This window comes from Lipotes vexillifer, unplaced genomic scaffold (assembly GCF_000442215.2).
Source record: "Lipotes vexillifer unplaced genomic scaffold, Lipotes_vexillifer_v1.1 scaffold1529, whole genome shotgun sequence".
NCBI classification, from domain to species: Eukaryota; Metazoa; Chordata; class Mammalia; order Artiodactyla; family Lipotidae; genus Lipotes; species Lipotes vexillifer.
Window position 1 is genome coordinate 315,094 of NW_006784325.1, and position 20,229 is coordinate 335,322.

Consider the following 20,229-nt stretch of genomic DNA (forward strand, 5'->3'; position numbering starts at 1 on the left):
GTCTGATGGTGCCCGCCAGGCCCAGCCGGTGGTCTGGTAGAACGGCTATCTCACGACTGCATGTTTTTGGTGGGAACAGACCAGACTGAGGTGCCCCGCGTGGGCGGCCTTTCCCGGGCGATGCTGACGTGGTCGCTTGGTTTAGGCGCTGTGCGCGGCCGTTCCCGCTGCGAAGTCCCACTTTGTAGGAGGCAACGCGAGCGCCCGTTTCCCTGGGGTCCCCCGACTGGTTTCAGCACCTGTCGATGGCTCCTGCCCCCGTGGTTGCGCGGTGGTGTTTGCTTAATGGTTTCATATGTCCCTTTGTTTGTTAATTGGAACGTGTGTGACGAAGGACCCACGGATCTGTTTCGTGCAGGGTGATAACCCGTGAGCGCGTTAGTCCCTGGCTGTTCCAGCTGCTCCTGCGGGGCTCCTGTGTCCGTGGGGCAACCACGTCCCTTCGTCCTGGCACCAGAGGTCCAGGGCCCTCGCAGTGTTGCCTGCGCTGAGCCCCAGGCAGAGTCACGGAGGGCCCTGGACCTGGGAAGGCCAGCTGGGTGCTCGTGTGCTTGACCACATCCCACTTAGCGCAAGCGAGGACCCAGCCTCCCCCAGGGCCATTGAAGGTGCCCCGCAGGTGCTTCAGGAGCTGAGGGGGTCCCCCCTTTGCACGAGGGCCCGTTCGCTCACCCTCAAGCCGCCAGCGTGGCCTGGGGCGAGCAGCCCTGCGCCAGGGGAGCAGGCTGCGGCGCCAGGGTTCCGGCCGGGTTGAGAGCTGCCGGGAGGAGGGGCTGGGCTTCGGGGGCAGCCCGAGCCCGTGTGCCGCTCAGGGCGACTTCGGGGCTGTGTGAACACGCGTCCTCCCATATCCCGGGACAGCACTGACCCAGTGTTACTAGGGGCGACCCCAGTGCTGAGGGCCGGCTGGAGACGTCGGGGCCGGGAGCGGCCTGTGCCCCCGGGACACGTGAGGGCGCTCTGCTCCCTAACTTAGGGCAGTTTTGAAAGTGGTGAGGGTGACGCTGAGCAAAAGCAGCGTGTAGGTAGTTAATCCTTCAAGTCGGCAAAACTCTCGACAGAGGGAGTGCCAGTTGGTGGCGAGCCACAGGGATGCCGCTTGTTCACCCCAGTGTCCTGGGGCATAAAGGGGTCCAGTGGCTCGGACGGAGGCTGTAGTCCTGCTGGGCTCTTCAGCAAATACTAACTGTGCCTACGAAGCGTTAAGAGCATGGAAGTGCTCCGGGGTTGTGGGTTTTGCCCCTGCCACACCTTCTGGCTGCCCCCGTCCCCTTTTGGTGACACTGGAAGAACAAATTCAGTTGCATGCATTTGTTAACTAGTGTGTTTGTGACTCACGTGCAAGCCTTGAGTTGGGTTGATCCCCCGTCCCAGAGGCGCTGGGCTGTCACCTCCCCCTTGTTTGATTGATGGGTTGGCATCCGCCCGACAGTTCCTTCCTCTGAGAAACCCTGTTTGAAAATGGGAGGGACTTGCGGGTGTTGGCCCCAGCCCCAGCGAAGTCCCCGGAGGCCTTGTCATCTGGGGTGGGCCCCTTCCCAGCCTGTGCTCTCTCCTCCAGGGCGCTGCAGTTCCCTCCAGAAGGCTGGCTCCGCCTTTCCCTCAACAACGGCAGCATTACCCACCTGGTAGTCCGGCCAGATGGCCGAGTGGCCCTCAGGACCCTCGGGGACACGGGGTTCATGCCTCCTGACAAGACCTCCCGCTCCTGAGGGCCGCCTCGAGGCCCCGCTCTCCCCCCCAGCCCTCTGCCGGCCTGGTGTGGGTGCCACCGAGACCGCGGGCTCCTCCCATCCCCCCACTGGCCGCGCCGCGGGGCCAGGGCTCCAGGGCTCCAGGGCTCCAGGGCGCGGCAGCCGGAGAGAAGGATCCAGAAGCAGCGCTGAGCTCTGGCCCAGGATCCAGAAGGGAAGCACTCAGGTCAGATCAGCTTTGTCTCTCGCAGTGTCTCTGCCTCACTCTCGTCCTCCAGGATGAGCCTGTTTCAGGAACAGGAACAAGCAGGCCTGTTTCAGGCCCGTTTCAGGGACTGGACAAGGCCCCCAGGTGCCGTCCACGCAGGGGCCGCGGCAGACGCCGCAGCGAGCTGTCCGTCAGCAGAGCCCCGTCAGGCAGGAGGCGGCGGGCACCAGCGCTTCTTTCCATTCGTAACTTATTTCGCTGCTTTGTGCGCTCTTTTCATTTCCTAGAACTCTGTCACTTTTCATCGATTGAAGATTTTCCTCATCTGGTTCTTGCTTTGAAAACTCATTTCTCACTCCCGAGTCACACAGCCCTGACACTGTTGGATCTGAACTCACGTGTGTTGCTAGGCCTTTCCGACAGAGGAGGGGCACCTTGGCAGGTGAGGGAGGTGACTCGACCTGCTGCTCTCGTGGGAGGGGCTGGGCAGTGACGGACCAGGAGGGGCCCTGTTTCAATAAAGTGTCTGGCTGACAGTTCAGTCCCTGTTTGCCTGTGGCTATTAATCTTTTATGCTTGTGGATTAAAATATTTAGATACAGCACGTCCATCCCAAATCTCCGTTTATTTAGGAGGAGGTACAATTTCTAGGAAGTGGTTATGAACGTTTTTGCAATCAGTGCAACTATTCGATCCATTTCTGTCAGTTTTGGAAACACCTACAAAATGAAATTGTGTTTTACTGGTTTTTCAAAGTACTAATTGTGAATGTTTTAGAGGAAACAGGAAGCCCGTGCAGCATGACAAACAGCAGCCCCAAACCTGCTGAGATAGATTCAGCAGAAAGCTCTTTGCCCAGTATTTTGTGCACCCTGGGCTGACAGTTTTGCAGGGTGTCTGCCCACCAGGGGCCTCAGCGAGAGGCCCTGACCCAGGACAGTGAGCTCGGTTAGTAAAAGCAGCAAAGCACACACCATTCTGTTGAAATAGTCAGACAAGTCATCCAGGGGCTGTGCTAGTGTCTGAGACCAGAGAAGCCAGAGGCGGCAGCAGGTGTCTGGCCTCGGGCACCGCGGCCACCCTGCTGTCGTGTCTGCAGACCTGGCTTTTCCGTGGCGTGTCCACCCTTTACACTTGACCTTTGAGAAGCAAGGCAGCATTTTAGAAACAGGAAAGGAGCCCAGGAGCAGGACAGTGGTGTTTGGACGGGGTCAGTTAGTTACAGGGGCCCAGGGAGGTCGCACTGGAAACCGCTCCGAGGTAGGACAGATGACCGAGAACTTCTGAAACGTCGGGAACGTCATCCTGCGTTTGACCAAGATGGAAAACCACCCCAAGAGCCCGTGTAACAGGAGGGATCCTGAACGGACAGCAGTGGGAACAGTAGTGGTTCCTACTGACTGTGTTGCTGTTTGTTCCAAAATACTTTCTTTTGAGACGGCTGAGGAAGGAGCCCGAGGGCACGTGTAAGAAGAGACCCCCCTCCCTGCGGGCCTTGCTCCCGGTTCCAGCAGCCTGGGGGGCAAACCCGGCTGGGGACGCCTGATGAGGCAGTCACCCCACAGCTGTTCCCTCTGAGCTGCGAATGCCTCTGGAAACATCCAAACAAACACTATCCCGGAGGGTCCGTCTGGATCCAGGAGCGGGGAACCTTCGGGAGCCGCCTGCATGCAGCCCGGGGCACCTTGGCCGCCCCCCCCCCCCCCCCCCCCCGCCCCCCTCCCTGCGGGCCTTGCTCCCGGTTCCAGCAGCCTGGGGGGCAAACCCGGCTGGGGACGCCTGATGAGGCAGTCACCCCACAGCTGTTCCCTCTGAGCTGCGAATGCCTCTGGAAACATCCAAACAAACACTATCCCGGAGGGTCCGTCTGGATCCAGGAGCGGGGAACCTTCGGGAGCCGCCTGCATGCAGCCCGGGGCACCTTGGCCGCCCCCCCCCCCCACCGCGCTCAGAGGGTTCCTGTCACCTCTTCCCAACTGAAGAAACTACACACTGACTGTCAATGTCACAGAAAAAGGCTCCCCATTTCCCAGGGCAGTTACAAAATATTCGATAGTTTAACTGATGCCAAGGTTTTTTACAACAGTGTTAGGAGGGAAAGGGCCCCAAACAGCAAATAAACCACTCTCAGATTAATGTTCTGTTTAACCAAAACACTGCTTAAAATTTTGCTAAAAAGGACACTTTGGGCACAGGCAAGAGAGTCTTCCTGAAAGCTCAGAATGATTACCACATGGTTTTAAAAATAATTTATTTCATTAAGTAGTTTTAAAAAGACAAAATCACCACAGGACACATGACTATGCATTCAGTGGAACCGGGGCCAACTTATACAAACAAGTGGAGAAATAGTCAAAGGCGGCCTAAACTTCAGAAAACAGGAGCAGAAGTCTGCAAAATAAGGGCAGATCACTTTAACTTCCATCTGAATACTTACAAAAATATATAGGACGGCACATGGTCAAATTGTAGACAAAACAGATCATCACTATGACTACAACTGTGTTCTGATTTCTTTGAGAATAGAGCTGTCTTTTAAAAATGCCATTTGGTTTTTAGAACAGAATGTATTTTTCTGTCTTATACTTAAGTTGTCTGCTACACAAGTGAAAACACCCTGTGTAACAGCCTTTTGAATTTTAAAATCCAAATCTTGGTTCCTGTTTCTCGTTATCGTGTGAAAGAAGTAAGTTTTTGGTTTTTTTTTTTTTATTACACAAATTTAAATTCAGAATATTTACAACTAAAAAATCTCACGTCTACTTCCTATCACTGTATATTCTCAAAAAGTATGTTCGGGAAAACCAAAAGTGATTTACAAAAGGCACTGAACTCCGCAGAAGCGTTAGAAGTTTTCACTTTGGATAAAACACTGGCAGTGTCCCCAGAACGCCGCTGTGAGCAGTCATTGGTGACACCCAGAGAAACAGCCCTCAGCTCGGCTGCAGCGTCCTGGCACAGAAAGCTCTGTGCGCACAGACCCTCCAGCAGGTACAGCCCACACTGCACTAAAGAAACGGGGCTGGGATCCAAAGTAAACCTTTCTTTTCTGTACCAAAACGCAATGCTCTTTCATAAAGCAAATCCAACTGAAATGCGTTCTAAAATATGGGGTACATTTCGAAACTAGGCAACGACTTTCAGATTATTTTACTACCACTCACTGCACTGGCAGCTAAATAAGGTGCACTGTGAAAGGTCAAGTGCTGGTGAAAAAGAAAACACCTTCCAGTGACTGCTGGTGAGGGAGCTGTGTGTGACTATTTGCATGACTCCCAACGGCTAGATTTTTTTCCAAGAGAAAAGCTAGTTTCATCCTCTAGTCGCTCATTTAAATGACTCAACTTGTAAGTGTCGCTGCAAGTCTCCAACACGTTGAAGGCTCGTTCACTCCTGGATGCCCACCTCACCACTGCCTAACCAGCGGGGCTGACCAGCAAAGCAGAGAGGCTTTTCTGTCACGAACCAGGAAGTCAAAGACCCTCCCCAGCAAAGGAAGAGGCACAAAAGTCACCTGTGTTTTAGGAACAGAGCTGAAGTGAGCGGAGCTACTGTCAGGGGAAGGGGGCCCGCGGGGCACCCTGGCCTCTCTGGCGCCCTCCTGTGCACCTGGGGCAGCTAACTGGAGCCTGTTGCCACCACATTGACGGTTTCCAGAAAACCTGCGTCTGAGTTTGCTTTCACCCACTTCTCTCCAGATATCAGAAAGCTACATTTTATACAGGACATCTGCATTTTCTAAAATTCTTTTACCCTCTAAATGACGACTGATATTCTTTCTTTGGGTGAAACTTCAGCAATAAACACATTAACTTTCTTTGTTCCTTTGTTCCTTTTTTTTTTAAAACCCAAAGAACAAGCTGACAGCCCCAGCAGCGCGCACGGGCCCTACAAGGCGGCGAGCTGGGCCAGGCGCGCCGTCCGGTGGAGGTGGCCCCTGCGAGCGGGGCTGTAGCGCCCGGGGCTGCCGCCGCTAGGAGGGCCACCGATGTCCAGCAGCTGAGACTTCACCTTCCCTTTCAGCGAGGGGCTGGGCCAGCTGAGGAAACCGAGAATGGGCGGTCAGCAGGGACAGCGGGGCGGGGTGGGGAGAGCGGACGGAGGCCACAGACCGGAGCCGGGCCCCCGACCCGGGGACCGCTGGGGCTCCGGGAAGAGGTGCCTCCCACGTGACTGCAAGCTCACACTACTGCGTCCCGCACAAGGGGCGCAGGACCGGAGCGGAACCCTGGCTGCCCCGCCCCCCTCAGCTCTCAGCAGCACCCCTTCTGCTCTGCCACCCTCAGCCACAGGGCGGAGAGCTCCCCCGTGAACATGGCGACACCGTCCGCCGGGCCGCGGGTACCTCTGTCTGTCCGCGGGCGAGTAGCGCAGCACGGCACTCCTCCACCTGTGCAGGGCCGGGTACTGGTGAGGGTCCACGTCCGCACACTCCAGGGCCGCCAGAACATCGCGATCCAGTTTTGACGGCTCTTCTCTAGAAGGCGCGAGAGAAGCAGAAGAGCCGTGACCACACACGCACCCGGCACCACCACCCCCTTCAGAACCAGCAGAGCAACAGAGGCGTGTGTGAGGGCCCAGCACCGCCACCGCAGGCTCCGGCGGTCGGGCCGACATCCAGGCAGCGGGGGGACGCACTGCCCGCGGGGAGGAAACCCCGGCCCCGGCCCTACTGGGAAGATGCGCTCTGCGTACCCCCCTCCAGGATGATGGAACAGAAGGTGGGACGGGCCGTCAGCCAGGCAACTGAGACCGACCCCAAGACAACCTTTCTTCCAAAAACAAACTAAACCCACAGGACAGCTCAGTGATTGTGGGAAGGACAGCGGCTGCAAGGACGAGTGAGCAAGGAGACCGCCGTCTCCCACCGGCCTGGAAGACACCCGAGGAGCCGTATAGACTCGCGAGGGAGACGGAACCACAAGTGCCCGTCAGGCAGGCCAGGGAGGAGGGAACTGCCCGGGAATCACACAGTGGCGCCTGTGCCCACCGCCCCTCAACATGTGTGTGTGCTTCCCGACTCGTACCCAAAAAGGAAGAGGCTCTGGACGGGCTCCTTCGAGGCAGGGACCCCCGAGGGCTCAGAACTGCCACCGTGATGGGCCTCTTGCGTGGGACTGTCGGGGTCCAGGCACATGTCAGCCATTCCAGCTGACATTCCGTGCTCTGTCCTTCCTTGGTCATTCCCGAGTTTGTCAGCAGCAAGAGGTCCTAACACGTCACTTTCTGCTGTGTTCACTCTTGATGTCAGGATCCTCTTATCTCTAGTTTTCACAGTTGGACTGGGTGTCTTATTCGAAAAGCTACTTTCTAGATTCTGCAAATTCAGTTTATCAAACTCCACAGTCAAGCCGGAGACAGTTGACAGGAAGGCGTCCTCCCTACTTGGGGCCTTTGGCCTCTTCCCACCCAGGGTCGTGCCATCACTCGGGGGGCTGCAAAACCCATTTTTGCTGCTGAGGGGAGTGGTCGGGGCTGAGGCTTCTATGAGGTCTGTCTTCTGCTCCAAGGGAAGGATGTCACACCCCGAGTCTCCAAAAGCAGCCACCGTGGGCTGGGTGTTGTTTCGAGCTGTGTTTTGCCGGTTTTTGATCTCTTCCAAGCTCATGTCATCATCTTCATCTAGAAACGCCCTCACGGAGATGGAATTGCTGCACTTCCTGTGACGGCCTGTGAGGGAGAGACGGTATGGATGGGGGCTGTGACGAGTCACTCCCGCATTCCAAGCCTCCTCCCTCCTCAGATTCCACGACAGAAAACCACTTGCAGCATGGCTTGGGAAAGGCAAGCAGGAGCCCGCAGACGGAATGCCAGGCTCCAGGCCCAGCTGTTCCCCCTCACAGGCAGGAAAAGGAGAAGGAAGCTGGCTGGTTGCCACGGATGTGGCCACAGGACGGGCCCCGCCAGCCGCGGACGCACTGCATGTTCTTACCGAGGGCTGAGGCGTCCTCCTGCAGACAGGCTGCATTTTCTCCTGTGTCTTGTTGGGGCTTTTTGCCCACTTCCTGCTGGGTGAGATATTCTTCTAGTTTTTGCAGGCCCGCCTGGGAAGACAGATCAACAAAACAACCCAGAAAGTCCCAGTATTCGACCCAGGGATACCCCAGCTCGTGAGCCAGCTGCCTGTAAGAATAAAGCAAATTAACCAGTTGTGAGACCAGAAGAAAAACTCAACAGAACTGACTAAACGGAAAAGGGCCATTTGACACTGGAAGTGCCAAAACGGCACCTGCAACCTTGGCTACAGTTCCATTTCATCCTGAGCGTGGGGCTGAGTTAGTGCACTGCACTCCCTCGCGGGGTAAGACCCTGTTTCAGAGCGAGCCAGGGTCACGGGGAGAAAGGAGACGCCAGCCAAAGTGTAGCGCTCACACCGACACTCACGAGCCATCACAAAAAGGGCAAATGGTACAACTCCACTAACAGAGGACATTTCGGTTCTCATAAAACCGTACAAAGTCGGAGATGATTCTGGTTTGGGCCAGACGTGAACACTGAGGGTCCTTTTCACTTTCAAGTCTTAAACCTAAAGCTGGGCACATATTTTGAGAAAAAGTTTCTAAAATGATTCAATTGAGCTTTATTTGCTCACACTGTAAATTAGCTTCTGAACCGTGGAAAACACACTTTTCAGGGGCTTCTCTCACTAGCAGCTCTGGCCACGCCCGCTCTTGTGTTCGATCTCCGTGGCTGTGCGGCACCTTCTCCCACACGCTGTCATGCTGCTCGGCCACCCCACCCCCGGGAGGGGCTGTTTTTAACGGAGACTTTTGCTGCACAAACTGCAGGGGGCACGTTCGCAAGGAATTAGACCTTAGTGAAAAGGCCTTAAAAGTCTCTAGTCAACGCTTTCTGGGAACTACTGTTTTGAAAGCCCCAGTCAGCACACAAGGGCACAGCACACGAGGTGACACCAGCACTCGGCCCTCTGTCACTTCGTGCCCTTTAAGTACCTTCCCACTCTCTCGATGCCTCTCTCCGGATCTGACTTCCTGACGCTGTGGAAGAATCCCGCTTTCTCTCGAGGCGGGGTTTTCCAGAGTCGGCGAAAATCTTCCGCCTAGAACAGAAGTGTGTCGAGCTGCGCTAGGCACCCACGTCACCAGGCAACCCAGCGCGGGCAACATGCCCACCTGCCCTGGAGCTAAGGGGCCGTGGCTGCGTCCCGGTGAGGCCAGGAGGGACCCTGGCAAGGCCTGGGCTGGGCTGAGGATCAGAGCTGCCCCAGGAGGCCCCGAGGGAGACACTGCAGAGCTGTCACCCCGAGGGCCTTGAGTCACCTTCCCATCACACGACAGGAAAATAAATATTTGTGCTTTCGGTATTTCATGCAGCTGAATTTAATCCTAACGTTTTTATAGTTTCAGGGAACTAACTATCGATAGTTACAACTTTCTTTTCTATTTTTTTTTTTTGCGCTACGCGGGCCTCTCACCGCTGTGGCCTCTCCCGTTGCGGAGCACAGGCTCCGGACGCGCAGGCTCAGCGGCCATGGCTCACGGGCCCAGCCGCTCCGTGGCATGTGGGATCTTCCCGGACCGGGGCACGAGCCCGCGTCCCCTGCATCGGCAGGCGGACTCTCAACCACTGCGCCACCAGGGAAGCCCACAACTTTCTTTTAGGAGGAAAGGTTATATACAGGTCAGTGTGTGAAGTACCTCAGTCTGGAAGGTGGACACCGGAGTCTGCAAGTGGAAGTTTCCTAGTGACAGTACAAACCCAAGGACCCTGGAACGGACAGCCTAGCCACCTGGGCAATATGGTTGTGCGAAGGGCCGTGGGCACTTGGGGGAGGGGAGTCAGGTGACGCTGGTGTGAGGAGCATTAGCCCAGGTAAACCTCGCTTCTCGGAAGCACGGCTCATCACATACCCGCCCTGGCTAATAAAAGCAGGGGCAGGCTTCCCTGGTGGCGCAGTGGTTAGGAATCTGCCTGCCAATGCAGGGGACACGGGTTCAAGCCCTGGTGTGGGAAGATCCCACGTGCTGCAGAGCAACTAAGCTCGTGCATCACAACTACTGAGCCTGCGCTCTAGAACCCACGGGCCACAACTACTGAGCCCACGTGCCACAACTACTGAGCCCACATGCCACAACTACTGAAGCCTGAGCGCCTAGAGCCTGTGCTCCACAGCAAGAGAAGCCACCGCTACCCGCAACTAGAGAAAGCCCATGTGCAGCAACGAAGACCCAACACAGCCAAAAATAAAATAATAATAATGAAATAAATTTTAAAATAAGTAAATAAATGTTAAAAAAATAAAGAAAGAAAGAACAGGGTCAGGACACTCGTTTCTCCAGGGAAGTTCTGAAGCCTCACTGACAACTCTCTGTGGTCCTGGTCTCCATGACCAAGCACAAAGCAAAAGGCTGGAACAACCCAGCATTCTGGTGGGATGGCCAGGAGCTATTCCAGAAGCTTCCACAGATGCTCACCTTGGACGGACTCAGGGGCCCTGCAAAGGCTCGCAGGGTCAGAATGGGGTCTCTGGGGCCACCTCCACCGTGGCCGATGTGAGAGACCTCGCCCGTGTGGTCTGAAGACCACAGCTCCCCGATCACGGGAGAAGACGTGTCCTCTGCCCTCAGGAGGGGCACGTAGTAGTGACCTGGGAGAGGAAACACACCAGGGCTGGACCATCTGCGTGGACAGCCCCGCGCCCAGTGGATGTCAGGCACCTGGGAACCAGCCTGGGAAACAGCGCAGTTGCTACCCCACGGGCTCTGCACGCGAGTCAGCGATGCTAACAGTGAATAAAAAGGCCGCCACAGCTCCAGAGCCAAAGGACCTGGGCAAGAGGCCAGTCTACGCCGGACTCCTGCACGTAACGAGCCCTGCGTTCTTCCTCTGTGGGGAAGTAAAAAGAAGGAGAAGGGGTGGGGGGGCGGCAAACACCTGCTCCCCGCCAGATTCTCACGAGGCAGGACCTGTGAACCAGAGCAGCGGAAGCCGAGTGGAGGAACATTACAAAGAAGACACATTTGACCCCCTCCCTCCCCAGCTCCCTCTTCTGTTTCATACGTTACAGTTTTGTATCATTGAACACCCGTCTCCAAACAGACCTGGAATCACAACCTGGAAGGAAGAAAGGCAGCGAGGCCACAGGGACGGGGATGCAGGAAAGGCCCAGAGACATCGGGCGAGCGACAGTGGTGGCCGCCGGGCACCACCGCAGGCCTGGCCGACCCCTGCACTAAACGGAGACCAACGGGGGAGTCGGATAGGAATGGCCGCCGAGAGAGAAGTAAGGACGGGCAGACAGGGGAGGCCGAAGAGCCTCAAGCATCCGAGGCCAGGCCATCCAGCGAGCGGGGCCAACTCCTCAAACTGCCCGGAAACAAGGCAGAGGAAGAGCTGGGAAAGGCCTCCCGCCCCTGGCTGCCTTTGCGCCCCTGCGGCCTATGAGCCGGGAGCTTGGGTCCAGAGGCGCCAGGCTCCGAAAGCCAAGCGGGAAGCGCTGCCCTGCAGGCCACGGTCTGAAAGGCCCCCGGCCTGGAGTGCGGCGATCCGGGGCGGTGAACCCGCAAGGCGGGGGACCAGCTGGCCGAGGGGCTCCAGGCAGGCCCCTCCCGCCTCCCCGCCGCCCCACAGGCTGTGCCCGAGGAAGAGGGCTGCGGAGGTCGAGGGGCAACAGACAAATGACAGACAAGTCGGTCTCCCAGGAGCGGGAGGTGCAGCCCAGGGTAACTCGGAGGCTCCCAGCAGCCCCCGCTTCACTCCTGCACGCAAGGCCCGGCCTAGATGCCGCCCACCGTAGGCCGCACCTCGGGCGCCCACTCCCCACTTACCCTTTAAATAGTCTCTAATCCGCTCCTTCAGTTCCACAGATTTATTTTTGCTTCTTTCACAAATAACCTGTTTTAAAATAACAGAGTACGTGAATGCTCTAAATCTGATTTATCACATCTTATCATTAAAATGATTTCATAAAGGCAAGTTGTAAAGTCAATGAAACAAGGATAGTGTCCTAATGCTGAGCATCTCATAAAGCCCACAATAAAAAACGTGTGTTGAACAGTGTAACCCTCCTTCTTGTTTTGTAAAGGCTCCGAGGGGCCAGGACAAAGAACCAACTCTGAGATTACAGGCGAATTTTGTCTTCTTTCTTCATGCTGCTCTCCATTTCCTAATTTTCTGCAAGGAAAGGAAATCTTAAGGTGCACCATCAAGTCAGAGCAGAGATGCAGACACGTCCGCACCTTCGGTCTGGGCACCTCCCTGGCTAGAAGCCTGTCTGCTATGGTTTGGCTGGGTTGATAAACAACTCCCATCTAACACGAACACAAGTTTTATTCTTGCAACTACAGGAATCGATATTCTCAGCCGTTAGAGAACTGTGAACATTTTAGCCACAAACAACTAAAAAAAACAAAAGAACCAATAACCTTAAAATAAGAAGGAACCACAAAATTACCACCTCCTGCCAGCCTGTGACAGAAACAAACTACAACTGCACAGTGGACCCTTCAAGTAGTGCAAGTATTTTCTTTTAAATTCTGTAACTGATTGTGAGAGATGTCCAACGCTCTAAAAACGTGTTACCAAACAGCACTTTATATTGAGAAAATATACATACACATGCACACAAAAAGTTGTGTCAAATTTATGCAAAATAATGGTGATTTCTGAGTTGCGGAATTGTCCGGTAAACTTTATCCTTCTTACCTGTATTCTAAACTTTCTAGAGAAGTGGGCACGACTTACATAATCCTAGCAACTACAGAGGAAACGGCACTGCCAGAATCGGACCTTACAGATTCTACTTCCAAAGGGCTGGCAGGCCCAGGCCAGCTCACAACTCCAGTGCCTGGTGCAAGTTAACCACCGCCCAGTTCCTTTCGGGCCGGCTCTCCTCTCCGCCCCACTGCACGGAGGCACCTCTGCCCTCTCTAAGGCACATGTGCCCAACTGCTGACAGATCAGGACAAGGCCTGCTTCCTAAGGCTTGTATGGGCCAGGTGAGAATACCAGGGAGGGCTCAGGACAGCGCCTGCTGCACACTGAGCTCAACACATGTCAGCTACTTTCAGCAGCAGCAGCCTCACCAGCACGTTACCCCACCATCATCACCATCTCCACCATCCGTCAGTCAGTCACCATCAGCCTCACCAGCACCATCCTCATCACCACCATTCTCACCAGCAGCAGCAGCAGCATGAGTGCCACCTCCTCTGCTCTCTCTGACCCTGGTCAGCTGACGTACTCACAGAGGGAACTTGACAGAAGACAGTGGAGCTGCTGAGAACAACCCGACCACCAGTTTCAAGAAAATAAAATCAGCAAAACTGAGGCAGTTCACTCCCTCCTGGCTTTACAGAGGCGTCTTCCTCACAGGGTACATCTTACTCCACAATTAGGGTTCTAAGACATGCCACAAGGCAAACACAGTCACACAGAGTTACCTGAGTCGTCACGATAGCTGTGATCGCAGACTGTAATTTTATGTATTTTCATTTCTAACACTATGTAGTAATAGCATTTTAATAGGTACTTACATCTTCAGGTGTTTTATCATATTTATTTCTTGGGTTTTTTACAATCAAAGGGTGTGAAGAGAGCACATTGACCACATCTGCGTTTCCAAACTTACAAGCAAAATGCAATGGTGTGTCGTAGCCCTGAGAGAGACGAAAAGGAAGAACACTCACTTCTTACACACTCTTTTGCTTCATAAGGTTGCTTTAAGGTTAAAAATAGGTATTTAGTAAAACAAACAAAAACACTCAAAAGTAAAAGACTATAAAAAGACAGTGCTTTTATAACTGAAAAGCAACTGGCATGCTAGCACACACCCCCTTTATGCCAGGGCGTGAGCCCAGCACAGCGTCCCAGTTCCTGCGTGTCTAGTGCCTGTGGGGAGCTTACAACAGAGCTAGGGTGTCACAGCTGCTCAGCAAACGGCAGCTTTAACAACTCAGGGCCCTGTACAATGTCTTAAAATCAACGTTCAAAAAGCAAAGTAAACAGATGAAGACAACATCCAGAATGAAGCAAAGACCCCGCTCTGCTCTGTGCTCAGAACTCCCTCTAGTTGTTAATGTTGCAGCAAACGCAAGTCTCCCCTCCTGACTTCATGAGGTTTTCCAGTGCTGACCTGCCCCTGGTGGCATCCTTCCCCGGGCTCCCCACGGACCAGCAGGCCCCCGAGCTGTGGAGCCACCACCTCCGGCACCTTCACCTGGACAGCCTCAGGCTCAGAGGCAGCATATCCCAAACAGAACCCGCTCAAGTCCACCTGCGGCCACCGCACGTTCCAGCCCTCAGGTCCCTCCCTCCGGACGCCACGCTGCATTCGCCCAGAGCTTCTCCCCCAGCCCCAGCCCCACCTCCACTAGGCGACCCTGGGGCCTTGTGCAAGCAAATACCCTCAGGCCGGCTCTGATCCCTGCTCCGCACCTTCTAGGGGCATCTCGCCACCTCAACATCCTGCTGGCGCCACCACCCCCTCTCCCACACAGTCAGCCGCCGGGGCTCCACGGGCCACCCAGGCCCTGCCAGCACCCCCAGCCGGCCTTCCACAGCTGCAGACGACACAGGAAGAACGAGCAGAGCTATGCTCCAGTCAGGTGCTTCCCGGTCCATGGTCTACCTGAGTCGCCTCCAGCCCTGCGGCCCAGGCTCCAGCATCGGCACAGCTCCCGGCCAGCCCCACAGGGCCGGGGCCGCTGCACATCGGGGCAGCCGCGTCCACTCGGCGTTCAGGGCGTCAGACCGCAACGTGCCCCCCACACCCCTTTCCTTCTGGCCACCCCTCTCCCTCACCCACACAACATCCTTCTCTAACCTGCTCCGAGCCCCGCCAGCGTGACCCCAGCCTCTGCCCCATTCCCGCGCAGCCGGCGGGCTGTGGGCCCTCCCGCCATGCCTGGTGACCCAGCTTTTCCTCCACACCACACCCTCTGGGGAGCCCCCGGCCTTGCTACACAGTCCAGGCGCTTGAAGCGATTCCTACTCTTAGCGCCTGTGGGCAGGGGATGTGACCTGTAACATCTAATTTCAAGAATTTATTCAGTGGTCTCTGTGGATCCACAGGTGTGTATTTCCAACGAGCGCTGCAGGCATTAAGAGAAGACTGTATTTCCCACAGGGCACGTGTTCTGCATCGCGTGTAGGAGCTACACTTCCCAACTGAAGTGTCACACAGCCTTACTGTGTTCACACTTAGTCTCATACACTTTGATTTTGTTCCTTCTGCCCTGTTTCGCACTTACTATTGCTTTCATGTAACTACCATTTTCTCTTTTATGCCCTTCTTTAATTTTGCTAGCATGGCCAAATTTATCTCCATTCCCCCTTTTCTTTCTTGTTAATTGAAGTTATTCTTGCTTGCAGTTTTGGGGTTCAGTGTATCATATTCAGTATGTTATGAAATAATACAATAGGCTTTTTTTATTCCCTCTCCTGCCCACCACGACTTCTCACACCCCTAGGTTTCTCAGAAACAATCCCTGGTTCTCAGCCATCCCTGGGTTTTCCCTCATATAAATATGTAAAAACTCTTATGTTTCAAGAATCCTTACTTAAGCCTTGTGCACCATCTCCCCACTGGAACTTCCCTGGTTGTCCAGGGGTAAAGAATTCGCCTTCCAATGCAGGGCACGTGGGTTCGATCCCTGGTCGGGTAGCTAAGATCCCATGTGCCGCTGGGCAACTAATCCCGCGTGCCGCAGCTACTGAGCCCACGCATCTTAATTAGAAAGAGAAAAACCCAATGCCACAACTAGAGAGAAGCTCGGGCGCCGCAATGAAAGATCCCGCATGCCCCAACTAAGACCTGATGCGGCCAAAATAAATAAATAAATGAAATAAAAATTTAAAGAAAGACACATCCAAGAGCCCAGACGACAAGGCGCCAAAACCTTTCTACGTCCTTCTCTCTTGAGCTTTGTGGCACTCGCTCACCCGCCTGTCAGCTCAGGACTCTCTGGACAAAGGCCAGGAGGGACGTGTCCTGGGGACAGCTCCACCCCAGCTGGGACCCCGGCGCGCCAGCCAGCGGGGTGCACTTCTCACGTGTGAGCGGGTCTGGGTCCAGCCGTATCTTTCTGAGCTCTCTGACCTCAAGAAACGCACATCTCCTCTGAGCTGACGCGGTAAATAGACACCCAAACACTGTTTCCGCCCTGAGCCCCGCTACGAGGCGCACCACTCTGTCAGGGGTGTTGAGGTACAGGTCCACCACGTAGCAGATGCGTTTCTCCAGCATATGCGGCTCGTCGTCCGGGTACATGAGCCGCATAAACTCGGGGTTCTCCAGCGTCTCCAGGGTCAGCTGGCACAGGGCAGCCTGGTTCTCTTTGGCAGCAACATGCATGACGTTGTACCGACATCCTTCCTGGAACAAAGCCACAGATTTTGGGCTTCACTTTCATCACCGCCGTCTTGATGCTAATGGTGCTGGAAGCAGCTTACCTGTACGATGGTCGGGTTGTCCCCCGAGCCAATCAGATACCGGGGGTTACCCCAGATGAGGTCGGAAAAGGTGTCTTCCTCTCCCTTCTCAACAGCTTTCCGAAGTTTGGCCGTGAGATCTTGTGTACGAGGACTTTTATAACTGTTTGCTCGCTCTTTGCTTGCTGTTTCCGAATCAGACAAGTACAACCCATCTGTTAAGAGACAGAATTTAAGAACATTTAAGTTCACATTTTCTCATCATCCACTACACGCTTCACTGAGGGCAAGAAAAATCTTTCCCACAGAGGCTGACGATCTCCTTGTAGTGAAAAGTGAGAAACAAGATGATCCACAGCCGACGGATGTGTGTCCCAGCCCGCGGCAGCGAGGGAAGGGCTCTGCGGAGAAGGTGGGGGAGGAGTGCGAGGGCACGCGGCCAGGACGCCGCCCACACTCGCAAGGGGCCTTCCAAGAGCCAGGGGCACCCCCAGAAAGGCCAAGGGAACTTTTGCCAAATCACAACACCTGCGGAGGTAGGAAGGCTATCTTGAGGAACCTTGACCAAGTGTGAGGGGCCTCTAAGCGCCCCAAATCACTCTGGCCTCCGTGAGGTGGCACACGGACTCTCGATCCAAGGCCAACTGTCTGCAAGGAGAGGCACATCCTCAGGAACCCCAGCCAGCCTGGGGAGCAGAGCAGCCGTGAGCCCACGGAGCGGAGGGGACCAGACGAGGCTGGGATGCTGGGGTTTTGTACGATGCTGACAGCAAAGGCCCCTCACAAGACCCTGGTCCTGAGCTGGGAGTGGCGCTGGCCAGCTTTCTGGCTGGACGGTTCAGCTACCGCAGAATCGTCTGCAGCCAAGCAGGTGCCACAGTCCTAGAAGGAGGTGTAGCTTCAAGGGGGGAACTAGAAAGGTCTCAGCACCTCAAAGGGCCCTGAACCCAACAGGCCGCAGGGACAAGTGTGTGACAAAGGGGGCAGAACAGAAGGCGACGCAGGCCCTTTCACGGCTTCTCCCACGGTCCCCTCAGCAGCTGCCTGACCCACTTGGCCCCTGTCACCTCCACCCAGGCCAGCCTACTGACCCACCGTCCTCCAGCTGCGCCATGGCCTGGGCCTCAGCTCTCTGTTCCCAGCAATCCGGGCTGCTCTCAAAGGTGTAGAGAACTAGTTACCGGGAAAGAGGGAACAAAATACCCAGGAGTAAATCTGACAGTAATGCCAGATGCGAACTGCCAGATAATTTACCTCTTAACCCACCACTGCTAAAGAGCGGCACTGTTTTCACAGGAGAAAGTGGTGAAGAGGTTTTGCTTGGAGAAGGGAAATAATCACAAGTTCCTCTAGCAAATTTCTCTGCATCTTCTCTGCTTGTAAAAGCCTTAAATCGGGATCCTTTGATCATTTTGACAGCTTGCAAGGCTTCCTTCTTGTCTTCATAAACATGAATCCTTTCTGTGTGGGAAAAGCAGAGATGAGTAACTGCAGCCACTGTCACTTAATTCACACTTGAAGCCCTGGGTCTGGTAACTAACGACTGTTAGCCAGTGGTCTGGCTTTTCTCTTACTAATATTTCAGATATTTAATCTTTAAGAAAAAAGGCTTTAGTTAGTGAAAAGAACACAATAACTTTGATCATATGTATGTACATGGATATGATACATATTTTGTACCTGTATATGTAGTTTTTATATCCAAGGATACTATTGCATAGGAAAAAATAAAATCTTTGGACCAACGATCTAAATAAAAATAATTTTAAAAAGTAAGTAAAAAACTATGACTAGGGACTTCCCTGGTGGTCCAGTGGTTAAGAATCTGCCTTCCAATGCAGGGGATGTGGGTTTGATCCCTGGTCGGGGAAGTAAGATCCCACAGGCCGTGAGGCAACTAAGCCCATGCGCCACAACTACTGAGCCTGTGCTCTAGAGCCCGCGAGCCACAACTACTGAGCCCGTGAGCCACAACTACTGAGCCCACGTGCCTAGAGCCCGTGCTCCGCAACAAGAGAAGCTACCACAATGAGAAGCCCGTGCACCGCAACAAAGAGTAGCCCCCTGCTCGCCCCAACTAGAGAAAGCCCGCGTGCAGCAAGGAAGACCGAATGCAGCCAAAAATAAATAAATAAATATATTTATTTACTTATTTTAAAAAGAAGGTCAATACGGGCTTCCGTGGTGGCGCAGTGGTTGAGAGTCCGCCTGCCGATGCAGGGGATGCGGGTTCGTGCCCCGGTCCGGGAAGATCCCACATGCCGCAGAGCGGCTGGGCCTGTGAGCCATGGCCGCTGAGCCTGCGCGTCCGGAGCCTGTGCTCCGCAACGGGAGAGGCCACGGCAGTGAGAGGCCCGCGTACCGCAAAAAAAAATTAATAAATAAAAATAAAGAATGAAATCTTGCCATTTGCGACAATATGGATGGACAAGGAGGGTATTATGCTGAGTGAAATAAGTCAGACAGAGAAAGATAAATACCATACGATTTCACTTATGTGGAATCTAAAAAACAAAACAAACAAAACAGAAACTGAGTAACAGATACAGAAAACAAGTGGTTGCCAGAGGTGGGTGGGTGGATTAACGGAATAGTTGAGGGACATTAAGAGGCACAAACTTCCAGTTACAAAATAAATGAGTCACAGGAATGAAATACACAAGGAAAAAAAAAAAAAAAAAGGTAATAGACCTAAAACAAGATAGAGATTTCCCTTATTTGAAAGACAAAAAGGGAAGTTTAATAACATGCAGTATGGTTGATGGAACAGAAACAAGACGCCCGTTTTCTGTTTTTAGATAGATAAAAATGCACATTCCATATTGTATAGTAGAGAGACTGGAAAAGTTACTCTCTCATCCACAGTGAATGGTAACACCTTTTGGAGGGCAGTAGCCCTCAAAGTTTTAAAAATGCATACCTTCTGACCGGACACTTACACTTACCAATTTTATAAAAATAAAAACAATGTACATACATACAGATGTATTTTTTTCTTAAATTTAAATTAAAATATATTAAAAATAAAAATAACGTAAATTTATATATACAAATAAAACATAGTAAGTAGGGTCAGGAACGATACACAAAAGTACTTAGTAAGTGGTTACTTCTACAGAGTAAGATTCTGGTGGGGAGGAAGAAATTTCACTTTTACTTTACAGACTACAAAATGTATACATTATATATACTTTGTTTTACAAAACGCACCTTCATTCTGATCAACATCAAGCTTTCATTACTTCTTTCCAATTCTATCTATTTTAGTCTTGTTTAAAATTACAATTCTTTAATGTTGAAAATTATACCTTCATTGGCCATTTGCATTCATTAATATAAGAGGTGGTCAGGTTACAGGGAATTAAAAAAAAAGAAAAAAGGAAAAAGGAGAAAGGAGGAGAGGGGCTTCCCTGGGGGCGCGGTGGCTAAGAATCCGCCCGCCAGTGCAGGGGGCGCGGGTTCGAGCCCTGGTCCGGGAAGATGCCACGTGCCACGGAGCAACTAAGCCCGCGCCACAGCTACTGAGCCTGTGCTCTAGAGCCCGCGAGCCACAACTACTGAAGCCCGCGCGCCTAGAGCCCGTGCTCCACAACAAGAGAAGCCACCGCACTGAGAAGCCCGCGCACTGCAATGAAGAGTAGCCCCCGCTCGCCGCAACTAGAGAAAGCCCGCGCGCAGCAACGAAGACCTAATGCAGCCAAAAATAAATACATGCAGAAACTAACACACCACTGTAAAGCAATTATACCCCAATAAAGATGTTAAAATAAATAAATACATGAATGAATAAATAAACTTATTTTTTTAAAAAAGGGAGGGAGATGGTTAATCAAAAAATGGAGCCATGGGGCTTCCCTGGTGGCGCGGTGGTTGAGAGCCCGCCTGCCGATGCAGGGGACGGGGTTCGTGCCCCGGTCCGGGAGGATCCCACATGCC

At 53.6% G+C, this 20,229-nt stretch overlaps 2 protein-coding genes across 3 annotated transcripts in view; one reads left to right on the forward strand and one right to left on the reverse strand.

Moving 5' to 3' along the window:
- The window catches only part of PGAM5 (PGAM family member 5, mitochondrial serine/threonine protein phosphatase), a 6,357-nt gene extending 4,645 nt beyond the window's left edge, over positions 1 to 1,712 (forward strand). For both annotated transcript variants that reach the window (XM_007456677.1, XM_007456678.1), the window contains exon 6: positions 1,562 to 1,712. In XM_007456677.1, the coding sequence (XP_007456739.1) occupies positions 1,562 to 1,712 (151 nt within the window). The remainder of the gene's footprint in view (positions 1 to 1,561) is intronic.
- A 4,078-nt stretch (positions 1,713 to 5,790) lies between these two features.
- ANKLE2 (ankyrin repeat and LEM domain containing 2) overlaps positions 5,791 to 20,229 on the reverse strand; it is a 22,410-nt gene continuing 7,971 nt past the window's right edge. Inside the window, exons 3-13 of the mRNA XM_007456680.1 lie at positions 17,548 to 17,754; positions 16,315 to 16,508; positions 16,049 to 16,237; positions 13,398 to 13,520; positions 11,691 to 11,757; positions 10,338 to 10,510; positions 8,856 to 8,962; positions 7,835 to 8,025; positions 6,930 to 7,572; positions 6,248 to 6,379; positions 5,791 to 5,941 (exon numbers count right to left, since the gene is read on the reverse strand). Of these exons, the coding sequence (XP_007456742.1) occupies positions 5,791 to 5,941; positions 6,248 to 6,379; positions 6,930 to 7,572; positions 7,835 to 8,025; positions 8,856 to 8,962; positions 10,338 to 10,510; positions 11,691 to 11,757; positions 13,398 to 13,520; positions 16,049 to 16,237; positions 16,315 to 16,508; positions 17,548 to 17,754 (2,177 nt within the window). The remainder of the gene's footprint in view (positions 5,942 to 6,247; positions 6,380 to 6,929; positions 7,573 to 7,834; positions 8,026 to 8,855; positions 8,963 to 10,337; positions 10,511 to 11,690; positions 11,758 to 13,397; positions 13,521 to 16,048; positions 16,238 to 16,314; positions 16,509 to 17,547; positions 17,755 to 20,229) is intronic.